Here is a 10,560-nt window from a genome sequence, read left to right on the forward strand (position 1 = left end):
GACAACAGTCTTTGAACAGTCCACTTTTGCTCTCGTACTGGCTTAGCAGATGGAATCTCCTGCCAACAAGAAGGCTTTCTAGTCCAACATCTGTTTTTGCTTCTAGACATAGACTGAATATCCAGCGTCTCCTTAATCCTGTAAACAACCTCTGATTTTAATTATTTACAGCATGTGTTCTGTTTAGAGAAGAAGTCAAATGTTCTGTACAGGTCCATCCCTGTTCAAAACCATTTTGTATTCAGGTGTAAAGTGTTTTATCTAGGAATGGTTTTCTCGTTCTAGATTGTATGGAATTAATTTGTACTATTGTCCCTCACAGACACCATGGACTTCTCAGGCATGTCCCTGATTAAGCTCAAGAAAGAGGAGATGGAGTCCCAGGTAGGTGCTTGTGATATTGAGGGGCTTCACCATTGCACAGCCCTATTAGATTATCCCAACAGGCCTTTTTTTAAATGGATAAATGCCAACTGTTTGTGCTATACTCAGTATTAAGTAGCTAATCACTTTTCACATAACGACTTGCTTTTAATGAACTCTGCAGCAACACACAGGGGAGAATGAGCAGGTGCAGGCAGATTCCTCCAACCTGCCTGCCCTCAAGCCACCTGTCCAAGAGGTGCGCCTGCTCTTGGACAGGTGCCTTGAGGTGCTCCTGCTCTTGGACAGGTGCCTTGAGGTGCTCCTGCTCTTGGACAGGTGCCTTGAGGGCAGTGGTGACTGGAAGAGAGGTGCGTGTCTCACTGATTGCACTGCGGGCCTGGAATCAGCCAGAACGCAGCCAGATTTTGCACCACCTCCTGGCGAATCCCAGTCGTAGTCGGCCAGAGACACAACCGAGGCTCGAACCCATGATTATAGAGCAAAACCTTCCCTTGGGCAAGCGCCTCTAGCAATTGAGTCTCTCAAGGAGGCCCCTCGACAGGCCTTTTTCACTGCCTCAGTGAAGGCCGTAACAAGCTGCAGCAGGCCGGTTTTATCATCTCACAACTGCTCTTCAATCTGGAAAGCTGCTTCAGAATCATTAGTGTTGCCTTCTGTTTTTGCAAACTCTGGGTAAGCCATCCAGGTGTCGTGCGCCCGTGGCTCGTACAGGGGGGTGGAGCGGGGGCGATGGAGGACGGGGAGGGCCGGGGTCTCTCGGCCAGGGTGGCGGCGCTGACTCGGGGGGGGGGGTGTGTGTGTGTCCTGCAGGTGAAGGTCCTGGAGCTGGAGGCGCAGCTGGAGGGCGAAAGACTGAGGCTGGGAGAGCTGCGGAAGAAGCACTACGAGCTGGCCGGGGCTCCTTCAGAGGAGATGAGCGACGGGAACGGCTTCCTGAAGCAAGCGCCCGTGTCTCCTGCAGCGGTGAAGCCCGCCGTCATGAGGAAACCTCCCCTGGCTCAGAAACCTTCCATGAGGCCCAAGGCAAACCCAGTAAGAGCGGCTGAGAACCGTTTAGCCACAATTGGAGATGGTCAGGTCTCTTAGTGAGTGGGGTACTACCAGACATCCATTTTGTAACCAATTCAGGGTCATGGGGGAGCCAGAGTCTATCCCAGCAGGCAGTGGGTGCAAGGAAGGATACATCCTGGATGGCACACAGACACAAATACTCACACACTCACACCAGCGCCAGTTTACCGACCTGTATTTGTTAGGACTGTGGGGGGGGAACTGGAGCACCTGGAGGAAGCCCTCTCAAGCATGGGAAGAACTTACAAACCTCACTCAGACCACCGTGCCACTGTGCCACCCCACTACCAAACAGGTGGTGTAGAATCTTATTTCTGAAGATCACACCTGAGCGAAGACTGCCGTCTCAGCTTGAGAGGACTGACTTGCGATCTTACAGTTATTCGGATCTCCAGCCCCGATTCGAGTGAGGGAATTAACAGCTGTTATTTCGTAAGGGGAAAGGGTCAAGGAAATCGCTTATATCTGTTCTTGTCAGGCCTGCTGGCTGAGCTACACTTCCTTCCTGCGCGTGTCAGGGGCCTCCTGCCCCCGTGTGTGTGTCTGAGATGAGTCCTAAAGGCTACAAAGTTCTCATTATTTCTGTCTTCTTTTTTTTTTTTTTTTTTACACAGTTCAGATAAAAAATGGAAGCTGGAGAGGATTTTTGGACAAGATGAGCTACCGACACACAAAGCGAGAAGAAGAATGAAGAACCAGTCTCGTCCTCCCTGGGTCAAGATCCGCAGGTGACAGAACGAGCTGGAGTCTCTCCTGCGCCCAGAGAGGGGCTACGGCAACAGCTTTGAACTATTTTATTTTTCTTGCCAAATCTTAACGGTTCACTCTGCTTGTCTCTCATTCCTCTTCTCTGCTGCCTACCTTTTTAATAGGGAAAAGAAACGTTCTTTTTGAAATTTTAAATTGGCGTTTGCACTCACCTGTGTATAGTGTACACCGTCAGTGTGTAGCACATCCAGTTCTGCTGTAGACTGTTTTCTTTAGTCAGCGTTGTTGGTTTCAGAAACAAAAAGGGGACTGTTACAGAGTTATTTAGAAATGGAAATCTATGTTTATTTCTGGTGTTGCTTGGACATAAAACAATGCGTTTTCAGCAATCTTGCTGCAAGACACTTCAGATTCTAAGGAATTTAAGGGATTATAGGGGTGAAAGGGAATGTAGGTCTACCATTTAAATATATTTTTGTTTTTGTTTTTTTTTCAAAGTTTTAGCAAAGGGCATTGTTTTTTCATTAATAGAAAAGCAGCAAAAAGAAGTATCTTTTGAATTGAGGGCAAATACTAGAAAATGATTCTGTTGATCAGTCACAACCTTTTTGAATTGGAGTGAACTGTTTGGTGTCAGCACCAAGGAGGTGTTTATGCTGTTCACACCCAACTCAGGGGTTTAAGAACAAGCACAGAAGAAGAGAATTTGCAAAGCACATCAGTTTGCAGGCAGAGAAACCACATTAACAAATGTGGGAGATTTACCAGTGCTGTTACTCATCTATATGCACACCACTGTGTAATGTTTTAATGGGCTTTGAAAAAAATAAATTACAGAAGATAGCAAAACTTAAATTAAGCAAAGATGGGTTATCTTCTGCTTATTTTAGCTTCCAGGGAGACATTTGTTACCTGTATTCCACAGCACAACCTAGAATTTCTAAATACAGTACTTGGCACAGGGAGCCTAAAGGGTGTGTCTATTTCTCAGCCTCTCGAAAAATGTCTTGGCCTTTGAACCATGGACCCAGTGATAACCCATCTGGCTGCTTTGTAATTACTCTCCAATACAGATCAGTAAGTAACATGCTGGCCGTATAGCTCATGAAAAGTTACGGATTGGTTTGTGAGTCTGTCAGAGATTTCTTGCCCGAGTACAAGAGGTTAAGTTGATTACATCGATGTCATCTGGACATCCAGGTATCCCTCTTTTTTAAATCAGAGTATTTACATAGAAACCTTATGGTGTGGATTGTTTTTAAATTGAGAATAATGAATACCCGAATGTACTGTGTTTTACTAGAAGCACAATCACATTGCTGTGTGCCAGGAAGCCACAAATAGGTTATACATCTTACCAATATTTTTCTCACTGAGAAGGCTTCGGATAAATATTATTGCTGCTCAATGTTACTGTATATTTGTATGTTATTTCTCCTTTAACAATTTAATTGACAAGTTGGGAAAAGAGAGTCATGCTGTTTTTACTCGTTGGGCGTTTTAGAGGTTGTGAAGGCCGTTGCTGGGTTGTGTTCCATTTCTGCACTAGCTGCTGCTTTTGATAAGCCGTGGACAATTTTAATGCATTTTCTTCTTAGTGACTCATTTTAGAAAGTTTGCCTTATTTCTGCACTTCCCGTTTTATTTAGGGGCTGTTGAAAATGTCCTGCACTCTGCAAAACTTCCATCTGGTGGTTTGCATAGTCACCTAGGTTTGTGACCACTGCAGTAGACTAAGACACCAGGAACTTACAGCAGATCTTGCAACAGCTTAAACAAATGCAGTATGTGCTATCTAACAGTGAATGGTGCCGCATGCAACATTAAGTACAGACGTTACAAACCTACTCAGAGATGAATGTGTGACCACAGTTGGACAGCAGTTCCTAAACCTGCAGAGATGGGTCATCGCTGAAATGAAGTGCCTTTTCTTTAGCACAATCATTAACATGCTTTTGGCAAGGGCGAAACTGCTTCTTCCCTTGGGAATGGATCAACAAGCTCCCTTAATTCACAAACCAGAAACAGTATTGTGGTGTCTGGCTTTTCCACATCTGTAGTGGATTCTCATTCCAGAAGCAATTGTAGTTCTTCAGCTCAGGAAAGAAGGCTGCACAAAAATGGATCCTTATGACTTGTGTGTGAGGCTAGATCATCTTGCAAAAGCTGCATCAAGTAAAATCATATCTCTGAGCAAAGCGATCTGAGTTCAATGAAGTGTATTGGCACTGTTGTCCCAAATATTCAGAGGAGTGGCCATGAGTGGCAGAAGGTCTTAAAGAGAGGATTTTTCCAGCCTACAACAGCTAGGTTACCATTTCGATATTGGTTGGGAAATCCACATACCTGTTCAGCACTATTCTGAAGTGACCAGTCTTGTCTAATCAAAGTTTCTAGTTATTTGCAATTCCAGTTTGAGCCAGCTTTACAGTCCATGCTTTTACACACCTCTGTATGCCTGGATATTTTATTTCCATTGTATGAAAATAATCAAAAGTTCACTTTTGCACATTCTGTAATAAACACTATATTCAGTTTTTATTTCTTGTAGTAGTGGTACATCCCCTCGTATTGTCTTTGTCTTCCATCTGATTTATTGTATTAGTTCTCCATTGTTCTCCCACGTTGCTCCACTGTTCTCTCAGGAGCTCTTGTGAGAGTCTCAGTTCCCCTCAATGGCTATACTGTACTTGTTAGTGTTGGGAACATTAGGAGTTACATTTATCCGAACCATGGAAATTTCTTTGAATTATTGTCGTTTTTACACATAGTCTTTTCCACTGGAACGAAATGAAGGTTCACAAGCTAACACTCTCCTTTTTTATAATGAGAACTCAGAGTATGCTGCTGTTTATGGCGATGAAGAACAAGGAGATAAATGTGAAACGTGGATTCTGGAATGATTTTGTAAATATTTTCTAAGGGTGTTATGAAGGATTTTCGGCACCTGCCTAGGGTGCTTTCTAAATGGGGCGAATGATATATATTTACCTAAAGGGGTCTTATAAAGTATGTTTTCTCTCTCTTTCTTAAAGGATGTCTTTATACTCTCAGATCCATTAATATATTTTAGTAAAGATTACTGTGGTTATCTGTAATGACTGTAAATGTCAAATGAGCAATAAAAGTTTATGAAACCTTGAGTGTTACTTCCTCTGTGATGACAAAACATAGACCCTCATCGTAACACTGTGACTGAACAACCACCCTGCAAACCCGAACAAGCACAGATTTCACACCTGTTTCCCGTCGTAACTTCACTCGCCTGCATTTCCCAACTTTCGCACAAGCGTTTCAGCTTTGCATCATACAGATGAATGGTATGGTTCACTACTTCAGGGTTTTAATACGAGCAGAGTGCGAAAGGCAGTAAATTATTTCTGGAAACAAATCTTGATGTTTTGCTTCAAAAAGTAATCTTGCCATCTAAGACGATTTACATGTTGCTGTGGGACAGTGGTTTTAATAATCATCAGGACAGGCTGCAGTTTTAGGAAGATGTGTGGAAGCTAAAACCTGTTCAGCCTTCTCAATGTTAAGAGTGTAATTCTGGTAGATCAGGCCTTAATGGCCTGTTCTGATTTTGCAGGGGCATTGTTTACTTATCTGGATTGTGGTCACTTCCACTGGAGGTGAACAGTGATTTTCAGTCCACATTTCCTCGGACTGTCTGCAATGATGAGTATGTACTCTTTAAGAATGCAAACTAGGATGAGCAGTGAGGTCCGTGTGTACAAAGGTCTTGGCATTAGCACTCCGCAGCCTAAAAAGACAGGCTACTAGCACAACGCCTCTGGCTAGGTCAGCGAATCATAAAAGCTTGTGTTCGTATAAACTGCTGTGGACGAAAGCACTGTTTCAGTCCTCAGATAGGGAGTCTGAGCTAAGCACAAAACTCTGTTTTTGTTCTTTGGGTTTTTGGGGAAAATGAAGGAAACAGGATCTACAGTATAATGTTCAGACCCTAGCCCTGCCATCCCCAGCTATCAACACATTCACAGAGCTGCGATTCTGGTCTCCTCGGAAACTTAAGTTTTTTTTTTTTTTTTTTTTTTGGTGCAGATGCTCCCAACTCTTCATTCAGCTTCTTGATCAACTTCACAGGAGTCAGGGAAGATGTTGAATTGACCCAAACAGTCTTACATGGTGCTGTTTAAGCCTTTCTCACTTTTACTTTTACTTAAAATATATATATTTTTTAGAAAGATTGTGGACTTTTGCTGACCCACACTAGTGAATATTAGTCCTGTGCAACTAAAGCATTTTTGTTTTATTTTAGCTCCACACTGCTGTTTAATTTTTATATTTTTAGCGGTTCCTAATTTTAAAGGTCTGGGCGTAAAGAGAGGTGCTGCGTTTTGTTGAGCAAGAAGCGCCCACGCCTTCTGTCCCCCATCGGTTTTCTGACATCAGATTTCCTCGTTTCTCTCTTCTTCTTTTTTTATCTCGGCTCTCGCTCCTCGCCAGCCCCTACGCCAGGCCTGCTCTTGCTGGTGTCGTGCCAAACGGAGCGTGATTCCATCAGGCACTTCCTCAGATCTTTTTAGTTTCCGATCCTTCTCTTGCTTTGCCTTGCTTCTACTGTGGTACAGTTACCTCACGCTATCGCCTGCTGCTGTATGACAGGCGATAGGCCTACAGCAGAACCGGACAGAAGAAAACAATCCATAGGCGCCAAGTTCATTGCTTCCGTTTCAGTAGCCTCGCAGCCAAACGAAGAGTCGAGCTATTTAGTTCTTACAGGTTGTACAATTGTGAAGTACATCTGTGTTGTAAAATCTAGCTTTTGGCATAGGTATTAGTGCGAAATGCAAAACAACTTTGAGTACGTATAATTATGTTAATGAGCAAAAGGTAATGAATAGGTGGATAATGGATATTTGAGTTGTAATAACTTGGTTGTTAAATATTTATAAAATATTTAAATATTTATAAAATATCATACTGTTTGCAGTCCATAAACGAAACATATTGTAGTCTTTATCTGACAGTCCTAGAGAAGAAAATATACTAAAACATTTTTATGCAGAAGCACTTATTTGCAGCATTTATTTAAATTATATCTGCAGAATTGCTAGCCTGAGCTCCTTGTACAGCTCAGACCCTTCTTCTGTAGTGTAGGGCATACTTTTCACTGTGACAGACGCAGTGCGGAGGCATGATTTGGGCAACAAGCTGTCGTGATTGTACGCTTACGGGTGACAACTTTGCAATTCCGATCTCGGTTTTAATTCAGTTTTTGAAACCTCACAATGGACAATTGAAGATTCTTTGCAGGCCTAGTAACCCCACTATTCCTTCATCAGGAGTCTTATCAGTTTAACAGGTGATGGCGCTGTTATTCAATGGTCTTATTTTCCGTAGCATTTTTAAAAAAGTAAAAAGGCTAAACTGCTTTTGCAAGCAGTGGCTGATTACCAGAAATCGGGGCTTTGGTTCAGTGGGAATCAAAACTGGAAATGCTAAATTGTTCCACCATTTGGAAAGAAAACAATGGAGTATTGCACATTGTAGAAAAGCTCACATGGATGTTTGGTGGTTTTGCAGTGTCCCCCGTTTAAAGGGCAGAGAGAGCCTGTTGCTTTTAACAAACGTATTTGCTGCAACACGAAACGCAATGGTCACTTACAGTAGCATGGGGGACGGAGCTGCTGCCTCACAGGTCTGGGGTCCTGGGTTCGAATTGGGCCAGAGGATGCCTGCTGGGTGTTCTTCCATTTCCACTGGATGCAATGTCTTCCTCCTCCTGAAGACACGCGAGCTGGGTTAACTGGTGTCTTGGAATCGTCCCTGTGTGTATTATCCCCAGGTGTCCTGTGCTTCCAGGACAGGCTCCGGAATGGCGTGACATGTACCTGGATGGAGGAGCTTTCTGATATCGGATGACTGGCTTATCACTGACATTAAGGTATTTCTCTTACAATCTAACAGATTGCAGGAGGGCTATTTCAAAAATCACAGACTCTGGAGTTACAGTGCTGCCAGAACACTGGAGTATTGCAGGATATCTATATGGGACAATGGTACAAAATGAGTGTATTTCTGATGTTTTGTAAAGGTCTTGCCTGTTTCACACAGATTAAGCCTGCATTTTTCAAACTCCATTACATACAGGCAACCAAAGTCCCAGTAGAAACCTAGCACTATTGCAACCCTAAGCAGGAGCTGTGAGAGGATATTAAGGACACCAGCTAAACCCGGGAGGGTTCAGCAGAAACACTAAATCTGGTACTCTTTATAGGACACTTCATAATTAATGCCATTAAATAACATGCTAGTGTAATTTCTGGCATTATTTAGCCTTTTCATTACACAAGTAGCAATTATTACAGTACTGGAGCAATTAAAAGACTGTACATGAGGTGAAATTAGGCCATTTTTTTAGATGTTTACACAGACTGCTTTAAGTAAGGTTATTTGTTTATCAGGCAGCTATATATATATATATTGTCAGAGATCCTTGACTTGTACATGTCCTTCGAGATACATGAAGACGAGGAAAAACAAAAGTTGGTTTGTTTTTGCTAAGCTACAGTCACAGCTGCTGTCGGATTATCCCTCCTGTTGTTCTCAGGCTTTTGGTTTCCTGGGATACAGCTGCGAGACGCTGATAGTGTGGAAAGGGGAACACTGGCCTGAGCAGAATGTGTCTGCTACATTTCCCAAGGCACTGCACATGGGAGAGCTAGCACTTCCTGCAACACAGAAATGTCGGGATTCATTAATAAGCCAACCGCGCTCTAGAATGTTGAAATGTTGCAGGTCCTACATCTTCAAACACCTACCAGGGTATCGCAAATAATCACCATTACCACAACTGTCATACTGTAGCTAGGTGAAATACACCTCTACTAGGACTGATGGGAAAACAAATTAAGAAGAGAAGAGGCCATTAAAATGAGAGACATGAACAGACCATTTAAGGAAAGAAATGCAGACAATTAGTATGGCCAGCAATGAGACATGTTTACAGGTGGTACAGTAGTGCCATGGCTATCACTGGGTCCTGGGTTCGATTCCTGACCTTAGGTGCTATCTGCTTGGGGTTTCTATGCTCTCCCCATGTTAGGGTGGGTTTTCTCTGGGTGCTCTGGTTTCCTCCCACAGTCCCAATACATACTGGCAAGTTAATTGACTGGGGAAATTGGCCCTGGTGCGTGTTTGTGTCTGTGTGTGCTGTGTGATGGACTGACATCCCGTCCAGGATGAATGTGTGTGTGTAACACTATTTCTGCACACCAGTATGACTCGCATGAATTCCTGAACTGATTTGAGAAAAACCCTATTCGATTCACTGAACTAATTCAAATTTTATTTCAATGGCACAGTTAATGAAGTCAATCCACTGCAGTGTCTTCTGTTGGGGAAAAAGGATGGGAGACGTGTCCCTGTGTGCCTGTTTAAATGAAGACATCAGTGCCCCATTGTCTAGATGAAAGGAGGCCAGTCAGAACTCTCACAGAGGAGCGCATTGTGCGTCTCTCCACACCCACTGCTCAGATTCAACACACACCTTACAGCAGGCTGCTCCAGTCCCGGACACAGAGAGCTACAGTCCCATAAGTCTCGCAGCACAAGCTAAATCACTTTTAATGACTGGATACACTGGTAAGTTTAGCAAATTAATGTTCTGGTCCATGAGGACCAAAATCTTAGTTCAAATGGTTTCTAATTACTTAATTTAAGTAATCTGCTGCAGTAGAACACAGTCAAACTGTACCATGTCTTACGAAACAGATGATTTTATGGTCACCTGTCAAACGTGCTGGACGAAAGTTCTCCAGGTGAAGGGTTGGATATGAGGTGCCCCGAGTACAGACTATAGGAACACCAGTTTCTCCAATATCTTGCTCAATATTCAAAAAGAGAAGTTGCCAGAGCAGAGTGAGTTTTGCAGACACGTCAAGTCTGACAGCAGCAGACGTTACGTTGTCAAGGAAGGATCTGAAAGTAAAAGCTTTTGCGCTCAGTTTCCAAGCATAGATTTCCCATTGTGGTTAAATTAGGTATTTCCAGGTTTATTGGTGTTGTTCCCCAAAATGTCAGCATTAATTTCATTAGGAATTAGTTATTAACTGAAAATAATGAAAAAAACAAACAAAATACTCCAACAATTAGCACATCATCACTGTTTGATATGTTTGCCATTTTTTACTTTATGTACAGTATTAACGCAAGCAAGAAAATTGATTAAGAACAGGATCTGGCGTGCAATGGCCTTAGAGCTAAAAAACAAACAAACTAGGATTTCAGAAAACATGCTCTCACACAGATCTCTACAAAGCAGGAGCAGTGAATAATCTTCCGAAGTGTGCAAAGACCGTTATTTGTCATGTGTTTTAACCCACTCTAATTAAAAAATACCTATTTGAACAAATTGCAGGTAAAACAGCA

At 42.9% G+C, this 10,560-nt stretch overlaps 1 protein-coding gene across 2 annotated transcripts in view; it reads left to right on the forward strand.

The window, feature by feature from the left end:
- Positions 1-5,309, forward strand: part of LOC102684818 (huntingtin-interacting protein 1-related protein) — a 44,056-nt gene extending 38,747 nt beyond the window's left edge. For both annotated transcript variants that reach the window (XM_015366409.2, XM_015366410.2), the window contains exons 30-32: positions 323-384; positions 1,198-1,419; positions 2,073-5,309. In XM_015366409.2, coding sequence (XP_015221895.2) covers positions 323-384; positions 1,198-1,419; positions 2,073-2,081 — 293 coding nt within the window. In that variant the 3' untranslated portion in view covers positions 2,082-5,309. The remainder of the gene's footprint in view (positions 1-322; positions 385-1,197; positions 1,420-2,072) is intronic.
- Positions 5,310-10,560: the final 5,251 nt, after the last annotated feature.

Source organism: Lepisosteus oculatus, chromosome 22 (assembly GCF_040954835.1).
Source record: "Lepisosteus oculatus isolate fLepOcu1 chromosome 22, fLepOcu1.hap2, whole genome shotgun sequence".
Classification (NCBI taxonomy): domain Eukaryota; kingdom Metazoa; phylum Chordata; class Actinopteri; order Semionotiformes; family Lepisosteidae; genus Lepisosteus; species Lepisosteus oculatus.